This window comes from Octodon degus, unplaced genomic scaffold, assembly GCF_000260255.1.
Source record: "Octodon degus isolate 3935 unplaced genomic scaffold, OctDeg1.0 scaffold00058, whole genome shotgun sequence".
In the NCBI taxonomy this organism is placed as follows: Eukaryota; Metazoa; Chordata; class Mammalia; order Rodentia; family Octodontidae; genus Octodon; species Octodon degus.
This window is the reverse complement of record NW_004524634.1, coordinates 1442945-1463104: the sequence shown is the minus strand read 5'-3', so window position 1 is coordinate 1463104 and position 20160 is coordinate 1442945. Positions and strand designations below refer to the sequence as shown.

At 43.4% G+C, this 20160-nt stretch overlaps 1 protein-coding gene and 1 pseudogene across 1 annotated transcript; one reads left to right on the top strand and one right to left on the bottom strand.

The window, feature by feature from the left end:
* Positions 1–1221: 1221 nt before the first annotated feature.
* Pcyox1 (prenylcysteine oxidase 1) lies at positions 1222–15914 on the bottom strand. The gene is made up of 7 exons (XM_004634153.2): positions 15909–15914; positions 12303–12627; positions 11268–11474; positions 10209–10383; positions 7775–7986; positions 7313–7465; positions 1222–4617 (listed from the first exon to the last, which is right to left on the bottom strand). Exons 1-7 carry the CDS (start codon positions 15912–15914, stop codon positions 3959–3961), a joined length of 1737 nt encoding a protein of 578 aa, XP_004634210.2. The 3' UTR covers positions 1222–3958.
* An 89-nt stretch (positions 15915–16003) lies between these two features.
* On the top strand, positions 16004–17338 carry LOC111817465 (annotated as a pseudogene).
* The last annotated feature ends 2822 nt before the right edge of the window (positions 17339–20160 follow it).

The following is a 20160-nucleotide window of genomic DNA, read 5'->3' as shown; positions in this document are numbered from 1 at the left end:
GGGGAAGTTTACTTTGAGGCTTTATACATTGGTAGAATTTTACTAAATTGAAATAGCAAGGATGTATCTTTTCCATCTTTCAACACAACAGAGAGAAATAACTTGCAAACAAAATGTGATAGTACATGTGTTTAAAGTTATTTAGGAGACTAGTAAAGGATGATTGAAAATGAGTTCAACCAGGCATGGGGCATACACATAATCTCAGCACTTGGGAGTCTGAGGTAGGAGTATCAGTTCAAGCACAAGTTCAAGGCCATCCTAAACTACACACAGCAAGACTGTCCTGGCTGATTTAACAAAAGACCCTACCTGAAAAAAAGGTCTGGGGATTTGACTCAGTAGTAGAGTATCACTCAGTTTGATCCCCAGTGTAGGAAAGATGCAACCGGAGTGAATTTCTTCTGAAATAACTAATTTCGATCTGTGACTTTTTGGTTTTGTTTTTGGTACCAGGGATTGAACTCAGGACCCTCCACTTGCCAGGCAGGTGTTTATACCTCTGAGCTATCTCCCCCAGTCCCTGATCTGTGACTTTTTTTTTTTTTTTTTTTGGTGGAACTGGGTTTTGAACTCATTACCTTGCACTTGCCAAGGAAGCACTTATTCCACTAAGCCATCTCCCCAACCCCTGATCTGTGACTTTTCTAAGGCTATCTTTTATCAAGCATTCTGTGGACTAGAAGTTTTAAATTCTAGGATACTTATATACTCTTAATCTCAGTCATGGAACCAAGTCTTAAAAGTGAAATTAATGTTTTATCTACACCTTATCCACATTGTCTGAGAGTATAGTATTAGCTTGCATTTTTACTGAACAGTTACATGAGGATGCGTGAAATTTCCCACTTGCGGCATTAAGATTTTAGAGTATTTCACTATACACCTACGCAAGGCACTGCAACAGAATGAAACGCAGAAGTAATGACAGCTGTTTATTGGCAATCAGGAATTTTTCAAGAATTAGAACAATTTTAGAGAAACAGCATGTTGTGACTGAGTATTGAGAATGTAGCCAAAAGTATGCTCATCTAGTTCATAGATTTGGTTTTTGGCTCAAGCTCAAATGAGATGTTACCCATGGTTGTAATACAAACCTCACTTTGAAAGCGAATGCCTAGCAGCCTGTCATTTTTGTGATCTGTTAAGACCCTACAAATCTATTCAATTTAAAAATGGAAAATGGTGTATATACAGGTGAGCTTGTAAGGTTTTTTTTTAAAACAATGATGTGTATAAAGTATTTCCTCCTCACAGAAAATGTTTACACAGGAATGACTGATCACAAGAACTGATGTTTTAAGTCCAGTACATTTTTATTCTTACATTCTTCAGCATCTCTGTATCTTCACAGATGTTGGCTGCCCAAGTGTAGTTCCTAGAATAGTAGCATCACATGGGAACTTGGTAGAAACGCAAGGCTTTTTTGTTCTTTTGAATGCTGGAATTGAACTAAGCACCTTACAGTTGCCAAGCATGCACTGTGCTGCTGAGATATTCCCAGCCCAAAAAGCCAATTTTTGTATGCCAGTATAATCCTGTTAAGTAACAAATCCCAGGGTGGGACCCAACAATGTTTTAATCATTCCAGGCAACTCGGATGCATAATCACCTGGAACAAGAGTAGAGTTGGCTCTTGCTTGGCCCCGGCATCACTGTATTTTTCCTTTCATAAAATTGTTCTTTAATGCTGCAGTTACAATAAAACTACCCAATATGCCTGGAGTAGAAGGTACTAGTATTTTTCTCCCCATTTTTTTAAAAAGGATTTTTAATACTGTAGTTACATTGAAATTACTGATCTGATGGCTAATAACCTGTTCGGGTTTTAAGAAAGCATTTCAGATACCCTAATGGAAAACTGGATCAGAATAGGTCTGATGTAAAATCAGCAACACTTTAAGTTGGTGATTTTATAAGTAAAAATATATCCCATTGCAAAACAAGTTTACAAATGATAGAAACTAAAGCATTTCATTAGTATTTACCAATATTTACAGTAGTCCTTCCTATCTAGTTTGGCTTCCCATAACTTCAGTTACCAAACCAACCATGGCTTAAAAATATTTAATGGAAAATGCTAGAAAACATAAAAAATACCTTATATTCTGTTTTTATGATTAGATACTGTTAATCTCTGGCTGTGCCTAATTTATAAATTAAACTTTCTCATGAGTACGTATGTACTGGAAGAAACATAGTACATAAGGGGTTCAGTACTAAATTTCATCCAACCCCTGGATGTACCGCAAAATATCCCCCCTGAGATAAGAGGGACTACTGTAGTATATATAACACAGCATATTAGTCTACAAATTGACATTAAAACCAGAAAAGGAAAAAATATATAAATACCTCTTCACACACTTGTTAAAACTATTAAAGAGCTAACCTTTTGATAAACTATGAATTTAATTCCTGCCTATCAAATATATCTTGGCAGTTTTATCAGTATATTATGTAATAGTCACAACTGGACTAGGGAATAAATTTTTATTGAGTCAGTGTGCGCTTATACCGTTTTCCTAAAGTAACTACTAACAGTCTGATAAAGGAATCTTTAAGTGACAGTGCATGTTAACCTGGTGCAGTTACTGTCAGAATTCACAAGATTTACCTGTTCTTTGCACCAGTGCTATAATGGTCAATCATGACCTTTGTATGGCAAACATAGAACTTGTTTTTCTCAAGTTTGGCTACATAAGGGAAGCTCCGAGTCCTTCAACTGATTCCAACGTGCAGGCAAGTTTGATTTCAGCAACCACCTTCAAACTCGCATACTACAGCAGCTGACGTATTTAGCACTCCAAACATCCTGGATTTAACCACAGTTGGTATGACTATCCTGCCAGCTACTCCCTGGCTAGAGACCTTGCTTCTGCTATTTAGACAGTCAGTGCTTCTTATGAAGATTACTGGAAAGTTCTCCCTGAGAATTGTTCCTTGTGAAATAGATCTGCTTTGATAACGGTTTGGGTTTCTTAGGACTTCTAAGGCACTGAAAGCCCTTTGCAGATACTTTACCCCCAGCTCCAGAGTCTCTTAACTCTGGCTACACATTAGAAAGCTGAGAAAGCTATAATGTCAAGTTCATATTCTTAAACCATTCAATCCCAATCTCTACTTGTGTGGGCCTATCAATTTTTAAAGCTCCTCAGGGGAAGGCTTAATAGTAGAATGTCAATCTCTTAATTCATTAGCCCATATCTGCTTTCCATTTTCCTGGAGATCTTTGTATGAAATATTAAGATTTCACCCATAAGACTTCTGAATTTTCCCCTAATAAAACAGTGGCAAATGAAAAAATAACATCCTCAAAGTCCAGGATGAAAGATAGGTCTACCTGGGTCAAAGGGTGTACAAGGCTGACAGACAGCCTCAAAACATCAATTTCTAAAGTAGTTTTACCTGAATAGAGATCATATCCAAATGTGAAACTTAAATGAGCCAGTCCCCAAGAATGTCTTTAAATTCTTCAAGAGTTCATCTTGCCCAGCTATACAATTTTGATCCACTTCAAACCTACTGAATCAGAATCTCAAGAGAAATGAGACTCCTCATGTTTGGGTTTTCTGTGTGTTTTGTTACTGTTTTTGAGACAGGATCTCACTAGGTAGTTCAGGCTGGCCTCCAACTATCAATGATCCTCCTACCTCAGCCTCCTGAGTGCTGAGTACAGGCATTTGCCCAGGTGTTTTAACAAGCTCCAGGTGATTGCTGTGATTACACAAGGTGGGAAACACTGCAGATGGATATTGCAAGAGCAGGTAAGAAATTCTGGAGGTGTCCTAATATGGAAGTTATCCACTGAACCTTGCATTTGTTTATGACCCATAAGGGTTACTTAATTAAATGACAATAACAGCAAAATATCCTATTCAAAATCATCTCTGAGATTCAGTAATTTTCTGCAGGTGATACTCATAGGGAACAAGGAGGGGAAGAAGGGAGTGTTATTTCACAGCTCTGTTTTAAGTTTCTCATACAGGCCATCTTGGTCAATCATGTCTGCATGCCCATTCCAGCGGTGATAGGCGAGGAGAGCCGCATTGTAGCCTGCAATGGCGCTCATTTCCATGGCACTTGCAGCAAACTCTATGCCATTGACATAATACAGCCGGTCATGAAGTATGATGGAGGGACATTTCTGTGGGGGCTTATAGAAAGGATATGCGCGCCAGGTCTTCTTCACTGCATAATCATACGACAAAAAGTATTTCATAATCTGCTGTTTGCTAAGAACATCTGGGGAAAATATCTTCCAAACATGTTTTCCATCTGTTGATGACCGACGATTTTCCTCTTCTTTTACAGGGGATACAATACCAATGCTGTTAATGAACAAACCTGAACTATCAGTGACCAACACTGTAGAGAGGCCAAACTGATCTGGGGCTCGCGAGCTAAACACAGTTGAATTCAATTCTCCCTTAATAAGAGTTGTCACTATTTGTTGGTAGAACTGATCAAATTCCTCAATTGGAGGATCAAAGTTGAGAAAAGTTATGTTGGACATTTTTTGATTCAATGGAGTGGCCACCAAGACGATGTCATAAAAGTCAGAAAGGGTCTCAGATCCAGTTTGGTAGACTACTTCATACATCTTGGTAGGATTTCCTAATGGGAATAAAAAGTATACATTTCTTTATACTTTTTCTAACATTAATGTGTTTCTAACATTGTACTTGATACCTTCTAAAAATAATTCTTGCCAGTTGTGGTGACTCACACTGTAATCCCAGCATTGGGGAGGCTAAGGCAGAAGGACTGTCACAAGTTCAAGGCCAGCATGGGCTACAAAGTGAGTTTAATGCCAGCCTGAACCACACAGCAAGATTCTGTCTCAACAATAACAAAATATATAATTGTTTCCACTTGTAAGCAAGTGGCCTGAGCTGGCCTATAAAAATGGTTCCCTACTCTGACCCAGAAAATGCCACAAAACCATGCAAATTAAGAGGCTCAGGCTGGCCAAATAGCTCAGCGGATTAACGCATCTGCAAGCAGGTGCAGGGGCCAGGGGTTTGAACCCTGGGCCTGCCATGCCAGCCCCCTCCCCGGGGGTGCACTGACTGCTGTTGAGGCTGGGTGTGGTGGCATGTGCCTCGCTGTGGAGGCATGTGCCTGGCTGTAAACAGGCGGATCACTGAGTCCAATCTAGTAGTGATACCCTAAAATAACAATAAATTAAAAAAATAAATAGGCTCAAATCTTGGCCACATGTGGTAGTGCACACCTGTAATCCCAGCATTCGGAGGCTGAGGCAGAAAGATTATTGCAAGTTTCAGACCAGCTTGGGCTACACAGTGAGCTCAAGTCCAGCCTGAACTGCACCATCTCAAAAAGACCAAAAAAAAAAAAAAAAAAACGCTCAAAATTTCACGTTCGGGGCCGGGGAGATGGCTCAGTAGAACAAGCGCCTGCCTGGCAAGCGCAAGGGCCTGAGTTCAAGCCCCGGTTCCACAAAAAAAAAAAAACTTCATGTTCACATTAAGAACACCCATAAAACTTCCCAGCGCATCAAGGGAAGACCACCAGTATCTGAAAAAAATGTCACTTTTAAGAAAGTAATGTGAGGGCCAGCCAAATAGCTCAAAGGATTAAAGTGCATGCAAGCAGGTGCAGCAACTAGGAGTTCAATCCCCAAGCATGCCAGGGTGTGCTGAGACGGCAATTGAGACTGGGCGTGAGGGCTGCGGAGATGGCTCAGTGGAATAAGCGCTTCCCTGGCAAGTGCAAGGGCCTGAGTTCAATCCCCAGTTCTGTTTAAAAAAAAGAGAGAGAGAGACTAGGCGTGGTGGCACGTGCCTGTAATCCCAGCACTTAAGAGACCTTTTTTTTTTTTTTTTTTTTTTGTGGAACCGGGGATTGAACTCAGGCCCTGCTTATTCTACTGAGCTATCTCTCCCCAGCCCATAAAGAACTTTTTTTCGGTTTGTTTGTTTGTTTGGTACTAGGGATCGAACTCAGGACCTTGTGCTTGCCAGGCAGGCACTTAAGCCACTGAGCTATCTCCCCAGCCCCTTGGGAGGCTTTAAACAGGAGAATCACTATGAGTCCCAAGTCCAATCTAGTAGTGAGACCCCAAACACCCTGTAGACCATTCCCTAAAATACAGGGGAAAAAAAAAAGCAATGTGGGGCTACCGAGATAGCTTAGTGGTCTAAAGCTCCTGCTTAGGCAAGCTTAGGTAAGCACACAGGGACCAGCCAGCCACAAAAAAAAAGCAATGTGTGCCACTCCTCTGGTACAATGGTGGAGTTGGTAGGTGTACCCAGACCAAACACAGGGTCAGCAGTCCAAAAGGCGTAATAAAACTTTCGCTGGACATGTTTAAAAATGCAGAGTAATGCTCAACTTGCAGGTTTAAACACAGATTCTCTGGTCAGATTCAGATGAACAAAGTACCCAAGATACCCCAGTGCATTTACATAGCTCATGGCCGGATTAACCCATACATGAGCTCCCCCTGCTACAGGGAGTTGATCCTGACTGAAAGAGAACAAACTGTTCCTAATCCAGAGGAGAGGTACAGAAAAATAAACGACATTGTCAAAGAAGCTGAAGAAACAAAAAACTTATGACATGAGACTAAATTAAGCATAAAATAAATACAAGGTTTAAAAAAGGTAACTGGGGCTGGGGAGATGGGTCAGGGGTATAAATGACTGCCAGGCAAGCATAAGGTCCCTAGTTCAATCCCTGGTACCGCCAAAAAAAAAAAAAAAAAGATAACTGTTCTTTGCAATTTTAGTACACTGAGGACAATTTCCTATTCAGAGTTCCAATTAAGTATAAAATGTAGAACTTTTACTTTTGTGGATGAGACTATTTTTTTTTTATAGTTATTTATTTATTTATTTAGTGTCTGTGTGTGGCCATCTCAGCCCACCAGGGGGCGGGGCTGGCTGGCATGTGGTGCTGGGGAATTGAACGGCGGTCCCTGTGCTTTGCTAAGCTTGTTCTAAGTAGGTGCTTTAGACCACTGAGCCATCTCACCAGCCCCAGGGTTTTGGTTTTTTTTTTTTTTTTGCTTGTTTTGGTGGAACCAGGGCTTGAACTCAGGCCCTTGCGCCTGCCAGGGAAGCGCTTATTCTACTGAGCCATCTCCCCGGCCCCCGAGACTATTTTTTAAATCCAGTCATGCCATGTACTTGGGCACGCTTGAAAATATTTGTATATGGCAAAACATATGCAATATGTAAACGTTTCCTCATCTTAGAAGTGAGTGAGAAATTCCAAGATGAAAGATTTTTTTCACATATGATCATTTTCTACTGGGGTAGTTAGGAAAAAAAGAACTCAAACTCACCTGTCAACTTGGTCCTTGTTTTCTCCTCAATAGACATTACTGAGCCAGATATTAGATTACCTTTGGAAGCCTTAAGAAGCCCTGAGCAAACAACTTTATTGCCACCTTCTACTGCCCAAAGGCCAGAATCAGCACCTGTCATTGACACTGCCCCTGTTAGCAGGAGAAAAAAAAATGTTTTAATTTTGACCTTGTCAGAGGCCCAATCCCCACTGTCCTCTCACAATCAGCTGACTCCAGATGTCTCCAGACACTGACAAATGAGCCTTTGGCCCAAATCTTGCCCAGCTGAGAACCCTTCCCCTGAAAAATGTACATCTACAAACACACAGTGCTACTAATGTCTGAGCCTTGGAGAAAGACAGCTTTCCCCAACCTCTGGCCCAGTCCGGCGCTGCTGAGTCATCACCTATGTCCTTTTTTTTTGAACCAACATCCACAACAGTATCTTCCCTAGCTCACCTACAAAGGCACTGAGGTCTGTGCTTTGGCCGTAATTGACCTTCATGACAGGAGAAATCATTTCCTTGAGGAACTTCTCCGAGAAGCCTGCTTTCTGCAAGGTTTCCCGAAGTGTGTGGTTAAGCAGTCGGAGGAAGTCATCCCCTCCCACAGCATGTAGCAATTTCTCTACACTGCTGAAGGCATAGTCATGAGACTGGTAGCGGTAGATCCTATTGAAAAGAAAAGAAAAATGGCCATTAAACACCAAAATTTGGGAAGGGGATACAGAAAGAAAGATCATAAGCTCCAGGCCCTCCCTTGTCACCCCCTTTTGGAATTGCACTGTTCTCTGCACACACTCTTCCTTTTCTGCTTTCACGTAGTGTGCCTTGGAGCACCTTTAAAGAAATGTCTATGTCTTATTCTGTATATCTTCTATATATACTATATCTTCTTTTTTTCTGAGACAGGGTCTCACTATGCAGTTCAGGCTGGCCTTAAGCTCACTAGATAGCCCAGGCTGGCCTTAAACTAGCAGGAACCCTCCTACCTCATCCTACTGAGTGCTGGGGTCATAGGTATCCACCACCTCACCCAGTTCCTTCTTTGTATCTTCTAGCAACACTTATATATGGCCAACATTGAATTTCATTTTCCCAAGTTTTTTTATTTTGGTTTCAGGAATAGAACTTAGGACCATACACTTGCTAGGCAGGGGCTGTGCTACTGAACTGTAGCCCAACCCCTCAATGTTTTAACTTTGCCACTCACCTCATACCCCAACCAAAAAATAAAGGGCCAGACCAAGGGATTGGGAAGGGCGATTTGCAAAAAAATAAAGATGTTATGTACTAACTCCCTATGATGCCTTCATTTGTGTACACACATGAACTAATGAAAATTAAACAACACCCCAAAAAGGGGACCAGTCCAAACATCCTTCATGCCATCCTCAGTTTATTTATTGCCAAAGCTGGATTGCTGTTTACTACTTTCTGCTTCTCCCACCCAAAATGGGGACCTTACTGATCTTCCTCATCTATCTTGCTTATAACTCCATTCTCATTCCCTTCATCTTTTTTTTCCTAATGTACTTGGTACAGGGTCTCACTATGCAGCTGAGACTCGGAGGGATCCTCCTGTCTTCAGCCTCCCCAGTGCTGGGATTAGAGGTATACACCACCACTCCTGGACTCAGTGGTGAGCCCCAGGGGTGGGGCTGGGGGATTGAACTCCAGTCCCTGAACTAGCATAAGCAGGCTAATCTGCTGAACTACCTCGTCGGCCCTCATTCTCCTCATCTTAATCTTAGTGAATAACTGATCCCCCTATTCCTAGCTTATTTACTTTGAAATATTTTTTAATCTCTGCAAAGTTGCAAAATACTTATTTTCTCTTCTGTGAATCCAAAAACAGTCTTGCTTACTAAATGAAGTTAAAATCATTTAGCCTTACTTATTCTTTTAAAAGAATCATGGCTTTTAAAACCAGATTCATCAGCCAAGTGTGGTAGTATACACCTGTACTCCCAGCAGGCAGGAGGATTGCTGAGAGTTCAAGTCCAGCTTGAGCTAAAAAGTAAACTCAAGGCCAGTCTGAACTGCATAGTGAGATCCTGTCTCAAAAAGACAAAAAAAAAAAAAAAAAAAAAATTTTTTTTTTTTTTAAAATGAATTTGGCATGCAATGTGTTAATTATTGTAACTGTCTTAACAATTTGATTTGAAACTGTTTCATTGCTATTTGTCTATCAATAAAATTATGGAAAAAAGAATGATAAAAAATAAATAAATAAATAAAATGAATTTGGCATTCAGCCTCACTACACAAGCTCAACTCATAGTGATCCTGTATTCACCCTTCCCTGCACTGGATTACAGACATACACCACCACAACTGGCCTCAGTCATTGTCTCAGCAGGCCCTACGGCAGGGCCAGTGCTGCATGCAGTACCAGGGATCGAACCCTGGTCCCTGTGCTTGCCTAAGCAGGTGTTTAGTCCACTGAGCTATCTTGCCAGCCATAAATCTATCTATCTCTTCTGTTGGGAAGGGGAGGTTGTTCCCTTTTTTTCTTTGTATTGTTAGGCTGGGCTGGTTCGGGAGGGAGGTGGTTTTGTTTTTTGAGATATAGAGTCTCATTATGTAGTTCAGTCCCATCCTGAACTGCCCATGTCGCCCAGGCAGTCCTCTTCCCTCAGCCTCCCAAGTGCTGAGGACACAAGGGTACACCACCACACCTGGTTGTACCTCCCTTGTCATAACTTCATAACTGCAGGTACACACACACACACAGAAGTAAATCAATGGTCTCCATATTTTCTACAAAACATTTTGCCTAACAATCTTATAAATAGGACTTGCAGCTATCTAGAGCACTGCTCCAAGCAACTATAATTCCTAAAGTTCATCAAACAAAGCTTTTTAGGTGAAATGGAAGGGGGAAAAATTACCTCATGAACTTGTCTAACACATCTTCTACCCACATATGCATTCGGAGAGTTTGAAATCCGTAGTGCCAAACTAATTTAATCATATTTATTATAAACCAGCTGCTCTCTTCAAACACCATAGTCTCTCCATTGTACACCCCCACAAGGCCACCTGAAGCTGGAACCGTGGAGAGACCTGAAAAAACCAGAAAGGGTAAAGGATGGCTAAATCCAAGATTTCCACCACTGGTCCAATGAAAGAAGGTAATACAGGAGAATGTCCCAGGCACACTCCACAGTGAGTGAATTCTTCGCTTTCCTTTTTCTTGGGGGACCCATTAAAGGAGTTCTATCTTTAGGACAGTGCAATATACTCACTGCACTATCCAAAGTCAGACTCAGGAGGTGGGGCAGAAGCTCACATAGCTATATTAAAATTACAAGGCTATTCTTAGTCATGGAAGAAATGATACTAATATGGGACTGTGGTACAAAGAACGTGAAAGGTGGGTCCTATTCAGATCATGTTTTGCAAACCTAGGTACTTCAGGTACATTGAAAGAGGCCAAAATTACACACTATTGCCTGAGGAGTCAGCAAGGCCTGCCAGAGTGCTGCTACAATCTGTTCAGCTCTTCTGCCAGCGTGGAGGGTGGCAGTCAGATGTCCTGAGCACTAGACAGCCCAGCTCTGTATGAATGACTTCAAGCCTGACACTGCAAGCCTCTGGGCCTCCTTTCCTCAGCTGTAAGATGAGCATTCTAAAGTTTCAGCTAGCTCAAAACAGTCTCTGATTCTTAACACAAACCCAGAGGTTTAAGAATTCACAACAGCAGGCATCCTCACCCTACCCCATGGCTGTAATTCCAGATAACTAAAGATACAGAGAACTAGTGTCCTATTACAAGAGAATGGCTCTTAACTAAGCCAGTACCAACTGTCAACTAGACATGAGGGAAAAGTTTTACCAATCCTCTGTAAAAGATAATCAACATGACAGAAAAATTCTATCTCTCCATATAGCAAAAATATCCAGGGATGCTCAGAAACGTGCCTAGCTCGAAGACCAAAATTACATACCAAGGTCTTTGACAAAACGCTTCATGTGCAGATTTAAAGGATGGATGACAGAACCACCTGCCTCATAATCTTGCCCTTCGATCTTCAGGGTGGCCAGACGGCCCCCTACCTCTTGTCTTTCAAACAGATCAATTTTCACATCTTTCCCAAATTTCTGCCGCAGATAATAGGCTGATGAAGTTCCACCAATTCCTGCACCGATAATGGCTGTGAAGGGGAAAAGGAAACAGTTGTTTTCTCTCACCACTATGGATCTTATTTTTGAAAGTCCACTAATAATAGAGGTTATTCAACCATTTAAGGAACAGTGGGGTTGGGAAGAGCTGCTTTAAAGATAAAATCCCTGCTCCCAAAACTGCATATTGATAGTAGCTCACTTATTTTTCCCAGATGGCCAACGATTCTCCTTAGGGTTTTTAAAGGTGCCAACAGGCCATCACCCTCTTCGCGGGACCCAAGTCATTGAAAGAGACGAGGTGGGCCTTCCCAACACACATTTTAATAAAGTGGCCGCCATTTTCGCCTAGGTCCTCTTTTGTCTCGGGGTAGACTCGACGACCAGGACAGGTTAATGATCCCAAAGGACAGAGCTTTCACTGGGGGCGTGGGAGACCCGGGGGCCAAAACCCAAAGCGACTGAAAACGAAAGTCAACGGATTGTTAGGCCAGCTACAGCGGTCCCAGGCAGAGAAACGGTGCAGGCCCGGGCCGCCCACCACGCCAACTCGGCGGGGCGGGGATGGGGAGGGGGCGCAGCGCGCGGGAGCCGCACACTCGCCGGGCCCGCTCCGCCGACCGCGGGGCGGCGTCGGTCGCGCGCGCCGGACCAGCTTCCGCAGGTGCAACGAAAGGAAGGCTGGCAAGAGGGACCCTCACGTCCCGGAGCCCAGCCCAGGACTGAACTGCGGGACGCTTGGTCCCCTCCCCCGCCCAAGCCTCTGAGCGGCGTCTCTCCAAGCCCCGGAGCGCACGATCAGGTCCTCGGGCAGCCCGACTGCCACTGCGCCCCGTGCGGCGCCGCCACCTTTGGCCTACCGATCTTATCCGGCGGGGCCCTCAGCTCGGCGCCCGCGAGGCATCCCCAGCTGCACAGCAGCAACCCCAGTGCCAGCAGCCCCGACTCGAGCTCCGAGCGCGCCATGGCCTCTCCAAGCGCCGCAGACGCCTCCCCGCTCCCCGCAGTGCCCAGCCTCGGCGCGGCTGCGCGCGCCCGCCCCGCCCAGGCCCCAGCCCCGCACCTTCCGCCCCGCCCCTGGCCTCCAGCCCCGCCCTCCAGGGCCCCGCCCCCAGATCGCCCGCCCTCCGCAGCTCCGCCCCTGGGCCGCGGGTCCCTGGCACACCCGTCCGCCCGAAGCCCACCCTCTTTCAGAAGAGATGCACGTGGAGCCCCAGCTGCCCTCCTGCCTCGCCGACGCTCTCAACTCAGTGCCTTCTTTCGTGCCCCTCGTAGTCCCCTCGTGGCACTGTCTCAGAGAAGGCGCATAGCCAACAGCTATCAATATGGGCCAAGGGAGCAGTCACTAAGTGATCCCTTTGTTCTAGAGACTCTTGGGCTAGAGATGAATGGGTAAATGGTGCTAGGTGAAGAGAAAATGAAGGAGACTGAAAGTTGGGCCCTGCAAAGTGAGGGGAGGGAATACAGCGATGGACAAGAATAAAGTAGTGCCTAGAGGAGACCAAATGTGCCACCCCAAAAGGTGCCTCTGGTATGAGAATTACTTTAAGCTGAAGGCAACTGAGAAGCAGTGGCTGCAAGAAGAGCTCTCTGCCCTTCCCCATTTGTCCAAAAGTAAAACACAAATTTACAAAAGCAAAATGTTCCCTCCTCCACTTTCAACTTGGGAGGACAGGAATTAATCAGTGAAGACAACCTTAGATTTTTTTAATACAATTTATAGGAAATCGTCGGTTTGGATCAAGCCAGTGCACCTCACCAGGACGCTGAAACTAAGTTACACGACCTTCCAAGAAATCGGGAGAGAGATACAATAACCAGGTCTCCAGACAAGTCAGTTTTAGCCGATACAGTAAGGAAGTTCCCCTGCTTAGTACCTAAAAAGACCAATTCACTTTTTGTTCTCTTTTTTTTTTTTTAAACCTTATTTATGTGTGTGTGTGTGTGTGTGTGTGTGTGTGTGTGGCCTGCTCAGCCCACCAGGGGGCGGGGCTGGCTGGCATGTGGTGCTGGGGGATTGAACTGCGGTCCCTGTGCTTTGCTTAGCTTAGTTTGTTCTAAGTAGGTGCTTTAGACCACTGAGCCATCTCACCAGCCCTTGTTCTGTGTCTTCAATCCTAAAACCTTTTTGCCAATAAAATCAGTCTCCACTGTTCAGCTCACAGAAAGTCTACTTAACAGGGGGGCTGGGGAGATGGCTCAATAGAATAAGCGCAAGCGCAAGGGCCTGAGTTCAATCCCCAGTTCTGCCAAAAAGAGTCTACTTAACAGGGGGTGCTTCCTAAACCCAGTTGGGGAGCATAGCTCAGGGGTGGTGTTTGCCTAGCATGCCTGAGGCTTGATTCTCAGGGCACATACACAACAGCTACAACAAAAGCTAATGGAGACTTAAATGTGTGTAATATTGCCTTTTGATAGACTTTAATCAACAGGATCAGAGGAATTCAAATCACAAACTTTACCAAAGACCTTTTCTCTACCCTTTCTTTGCCTTCTCACAATCTGGCATCTCTTTTTTTTTTTTTAATCTCTAGAGATTAAAAATCCTTTTTCTTTTCTTTGATCTTTTTTTTTTAATGTATTTAGTACGGAGTCTACATGGCCTCACTACATACATCGGACTCATAGTAATCCTCCTGTTTTCAGCCTCCTAAGTGCTGGGATTACAGGTCTGTCTCAATCGCTATTTCAGCATGCCCGGGAGCGGGGCTGGCACAGCAAGCAAGGGATCAAACCCCAGATGCTGCACTGTGCCTAAGCAGGCACTTCAGTCCACTGAGCTATCTGGCCGGCCCTAAAAATCCTTTTCCTTAGTCTTGTCATTTCTCTAAAAATTAACCACTTTATGGAATATATTGTAAAAACCTGAGCTTGAAGTCACCACTTTGAGATTTACTCATTTTTCTGGGTAACTTCCACATATATATGAAATACAAATTGTCGTATTTTTGTTTGTTTTTCTCTTAATTTGTCTTTTCTTATAGAGATCTATTCCAACAAAAAACTCAAAATTGTGGGATGGGGGTTGTTTTGTTTTTGTAGTGGTACCAGGGATCAAACTAAGGACCTTATATGCTTGCCAGACAAGCACTTGTTCTACTGAGCCATCTCCCCAGCCCAAGATCTCAGAAAATTGGATATACTGCATACAGATACTATACTGACGCCATGCAGTAAAATGTTATTCATACACCAAAAGGAAAGTCCGGCCTATAACTGTTGTTCTGATACTATTAGCTGGGAAAAGCTAGTGGGTGAGTGATGAGCATAGCATGATCCACTTCCGAAAATACAGTATTTCTTCCCAAACAAAAGAAGAAAATACTAAATGAGCATAAAAATAATGGAAATGGAAGAAAATTGAGTTGGTTACAACGAAAGGTTGAACTTGCAAATACAGAGTAGAAAATGTTAGGTATGGACCCACCAGGCAATCGAAAATGTTGGATATGGACCCACCAGGCAATCAACCAGACCAGGCGTTCTGATGTGAGTGGATTTATTGGGGGCTTCAAGCAGGCTGGTGTCTAGCAGACCAAGATAGACTGAATAAAGGGAGGACAGGAGACTTTATAGGATCTTTTAGGGAGGGTGACTGTGGGCTGGACCAGCCAGGTTGCAGATGGACATCATTTATCTTTCTTGTGGTTTAATTTTGTTTATGTCAGAAGGGAGTAAGCTGAGACTAACATGGGTCAAGGGGAAGTGAGCCAAGCCCAGAGTACAATGTGGGACAGGGTTGGGATTGAGATTGGTATAGGTTACCTAGGAAACTAAGGGAGGGAATGTTTTGTTCAAGGTGCCCAGGAAACTTTGAGTCCTGACCTATCAGAAAATACAGAACAAAAACCATTCATTCACTGGTAAAATATTTGAGTTCACTGTAAGTAGCAGGCAATGGTCTGAGTACTTGTGAAAACCCAGATTTTAAACATTGCCAGCATGATGGCATGTGTTTGTAATCTCAGCACTCAGAAGCCTGAGGCAGGAGGATGGCCATGAGTTCGAGATCAGTTTAGGAAATATAGTGAGTTTAACTGCTAGCCTGAACTATATAGTAAGACCATGTCTCAAAAAAAAACAGTAAATATGAGCCCCTTCCTGGAAAGTGCAAGGTCCCAAGTTCAGTCCCCTGTACTGGAAAAACAACAACAAAAAACAATAAATAGACCAGATATGGTGGCACAGATCTGCAATCCCAGCATTTAGGAGGCTGAGACGTGAGGATTACTGGGAGTTCAAGGCCAGCCTGGGCTATAAAGTGAGCTCAAGGCCAGCCAGAACTGCGTAGTGAAACACTGTCTAAATAAATAAATAAATATTTACCCTAACAAAGCCATGTTCTAATGGGGGGGGGAGACTGATAATTAGAATAAATAGGTAAATGGTATAATATAGAGAGTGGGGTGAGAAGATTGGCAAAGGAAAGATGTTTCGACTCTACTGGGCTCTGCCTGATTCCCGACCTCCATGAGGCCAGCAGCTGTCCTCCACCTGGGCCCTTCCACCACGCCCTCCTGCCTCAGAGCCAGTCAACTATGGACTGAAACACTTGGTCTCCATGACAGAAGCTAGGAAACTGTCTATCTGTGCAGGGAGCTGGTTCCATGAACTGAAACTCCCAAACACAGTTTGTCACTGTGACCCAATTAGTGACCAAACCAATGCAACACCATATGTTGTAATAGCACATATCAAAGGAAGGGACGTGGCTAGGACAAGGGAACTAAGGAAGGACAATCTTTAGGTGAAGGATTTGTCTTTTGTTGGCCCTGCAGAATGTCACAGATGAAGAGGGACATCAGACTGTGCTACATCAGGGTCTGAAAAAAGCCAGTGTTTCCCTGGTTGGCAAGCAAAACCTCAAGCTTGGAACCTTTGGACTATCTGAATACAGAAGTATGGCATGAGCTTTGCAAAAGCATCTGTTACCACACCTTATTCTATATCTCCTGGACAAAGCAATCGTGTGTCCTACAAGGAGAAATCAGATGTCTGGTCACAGAGTCATGTGCTATATGAATTAAGTGCATTAATGTCTCCATTTAGGGTTTTCTTTTTTTTTTTTTTAATTTTTTTATTTATTTATGTGTGTGTGTGTGTGTGGCCAGCTCAGCCCAGCAGGGGGCGAGGCTGGCTGGCATGTGGTGCTGGGGGATTGAACCACGGTCCCGCTAAGCTTGTTCTAAGTAGGTGCTTTAGACCACTGAGCCATCTCACCAGCCCCATAGGGTTTTCAACTAAGAACTAACTGGGAAAATCAGAGAAGACAAATTTAAGCCAATCCCATACAGTTACTCTGTTGAACTGAATGGCATTATTAGGAGGATGTTGGATTTAAAAGATGACCATCGCTTCTATTGGAGAAATTGCTGAGCATCCTTTAATAGCAGACTTGGCTGCAGAAGAGCAAAAATGACATCTTGAAAGGAGAGGATTCCAGCCTGTATTGAGCTGTATTGAAACTGGAGAAAGTATAGTGGGGTGAGAGGGAGAGAGCCCTCAAAGTCCAGGAGGAGAGACTGGAACGGAAGGAAGCTGGGTTTCCTATCTGAGAGAGAGACTAGCAGAGGACAAACAGGCCAGAGCAGAGAGCCTGCCAAAGTGCTACAGTCCCCTAAGGGAACAGAAGCTCCTGTGTTTGGCAAGTAGCTCTGAACTTCTTGATCCTCCATCCTCAGTGATAAAAAAAAAAAAAAAAAAAAAAAAAGTTTGGGTCTGGGGAGATAGCTCAGTGGCACAAGTGCCTTCATTTCACTGGGGAAAGACAAAATACTGATGAGTGAGAGAACTCAGCAGGTTCTTCTTCAAATCCAAACACAAGGATCTGAAGAAGAGACATTGTGCGCAGCTGCTGGCTCAAGCCTACCAGATGCTGAGAAGAATTCTCAACTAGGGCCAGGGAGATAGCTCAGCAGCATAAGTGCCTGCCTGGCAAGTGCAACATCCTGACTTGGATCCCTGGTTTAAAAAAAAAAAAAAAAAAAGAATTCTCAACTAAAAAGCAGAAAGCTGCAGGGCTTGTGCTAGCCTAGCAGACAGACACAGAGCTAGGTGGCCTGTTCCATATTATTAACTTTTAAAGACTGATGGTCAGGCATGGTGGCACCTCTCTGTAATCCCAGATCTTGGGAAGCTGAGGCAGGAGGATCACTGTGAGTTTGAGGCCACTCTAGGCTACCTAGTGAGTTCAGTGCCTGCCTGGGTTAAATAATGAGACCTTGTCTCAAAAAAGAAAAGAAGAAAGAGAAATAGAGATTGATGTTCAACTACATTCTTGGTTTCACCAATCATACTTTCTGTATGATAAGCATGATGTTTTAGAATTGCTTTTGCTATTTTTCATCAAAAATTGTACAAGATGTCCACATTTTCACTTTCTCTTTCTTCTTTTAAGAACATTTTGTAGCCAGGCATGGTGGCACATCCCTGTAATCCTCACATTCAGAAGGCGAGGCAGATAGATCACTATTAGAAACCTAGGCTTACCTGGGCTAGTGAGCCACTGTCTCAAAAAAAAAAAAAAAAAGAATACTTTGTTACAGTATGATACTTTCTGGTTGGTTGGGCTTTTCATGTGGTATGTGGTTTCCAGTAGGAATATGAAGTGTGACATTCTCCAACCTGGGGCTGAGGGGGAATAATGTTAAGGAAAAATATTCATCTAGGAGTAGCTTTTACTCAGATTTAGATAAGTGAAGGAAGGGGCTGGGAAGATGGCTTAGTGGAATAAGTGCTTCCTGGGCAAGTATAAGGGCATGAGTTCAATCCCTGGTTCTTCCAAAAGTAAATAAATAAAATATAAATGAGTGAAGGATGAATTTGTAACTACTATTATAACTTCAGTGAAGTTTTTTTTTTTTTTTTTTTTAACAAGCAGAGTGTATTTATTGAGGGAAAGAAAGCTCCTGTTCAAGAGAGGGACAGGAGGTGGGTCTGAGCAGGTAGTCCCCCGGGAAGTGTGGGTTTTTTTAACTGATCATACAAGGTCTCCCTATGTAGTTCAGGCTGGTTTTGAACTCACCATGTAGCCCAGGCTGGCCTCAAACAGGCATGTGCCACTCTGCCCAGTTTACCTAATAATTATACTTCATATATGTGGTAATATTTTTCCTCATGATTTTTTCCAGCATTTTCCATTTCACTGGCACTATTATTTTGAAAGGAAAGGGTGTAGAATGAGAAAGCCTTCCTCCTACCATTTTCCCCCGTATTTAGGACAGGGTCTACAGGGTCTCACTAAGTAGATTGGACTCGTAGTGATTCTCCTATTTTCAGCCTCACAAGCCCCGGGATTACAGGTGTGTGCCACCATGCTCAGTCTCAATCGCCATCTCCGTGCACCCTGTGGGTGGGGCAGCACAGCACACCTGGGATCAAACTTCTGCCGCTGTGCTCTGCCTAAGCAGGCACTTTAGTCCACTGAGCTATCAAGCCAACCCCAAACTACCATTTTTGCAAATAGTTAAAACTATTTCACTGAAATGCTTCCTTGTTCAAAAAACTGTTTCCGAAAGGTTTCAGTATCAGAAGTCAGTTTTGAGATATAACCCTCAGGTCAAAAGTCACTAACTGACACACTAATTTCAGTTAATCAACAAATATTTATTGAGGGTGCTGTATATTTAATAGACTCATATGGGTATATGTAGTTGGGTGCTGTGGTTTTTCTTTTCTTTTTTTTTTTTTTTTCTTTTTTTTTTTTTTTTTTTTTTTTTCAATACTGGGGCTAGAACTCAGGACCTTACACTTGCCAGCCAGGCACTTATACCACTGAGCCATCTCCCCAGCTCTTAGGCATATGTAGTTGGAATGGAAACTAAAAACCATGGTTTATTTTTTTTCTCTTTCTTATTTCTACATGTAGTGAAAATGGGAATTAAATCTCCTTATTTATATCTTTTTTTTCCCCCCCAGAACCGAGGATTGAACTCAGGCCCTTGTGCTTGCCAGGGAAGCGCTTATTCTACTGAGCCATTGCCCCGGCCCCTATCTATATCTTCTTAAGTATAAGTGTCTATTTCTGGCAGCATTGGCATCTTCATCCACAAAACCTTCACACCCTCCTGGCTCACTGTGTTCCTTTGGGCTCCAAGTAGCCTCTTAGATACCCCAGGGCCTGGTTTGTTCGCACTTTCCCAACATAGCTGCGTGTTCTGTGCCCTTACTTCTTCTGTGTTTTTGCTCAAATACCACTTACACAATGAGGACTACCTTGAGCATCCTATCTGTCTATCTATCTATCTATCTGTCTATCTACCTATCTATCTGGAAAATTTAAGAATTATGCTAGGTGTGGTGGTGCACGTCTGTAATCCCAGCACTAGGGAGACCAAGGCAGGAGGCTTGTTGTGAGTTCCAGTCCAGCCTGGGCTATAAAGTGAGCTCAAGGCCAGCCTGAGCTGCCTAGGAAGACCCTATCTCAAAAAGACAAAACAAACAAAAAAATAAGTGAATGAGTAACAAACAGTCAAATAAATGTTGTCCCAAAAAGTCCCTTTAGGAACACAAGCAGTGAAGACTGTTCTCTCCTGACCAAACTGGAACCAGGTTCCTCTGGCCTATATACAACTATACAAAGCTTTCCAGGCTTGGTGGTGCGCACCTGTAACCCCAGCACTTGAGAGGCAGAGGCAGGAGGATGCAAGCTACTTTGAAGCCAGCCTGGGCAGTGAACTCAAAGCCAACCTGAGCTACACAGTGAGATCCTATTAAAAA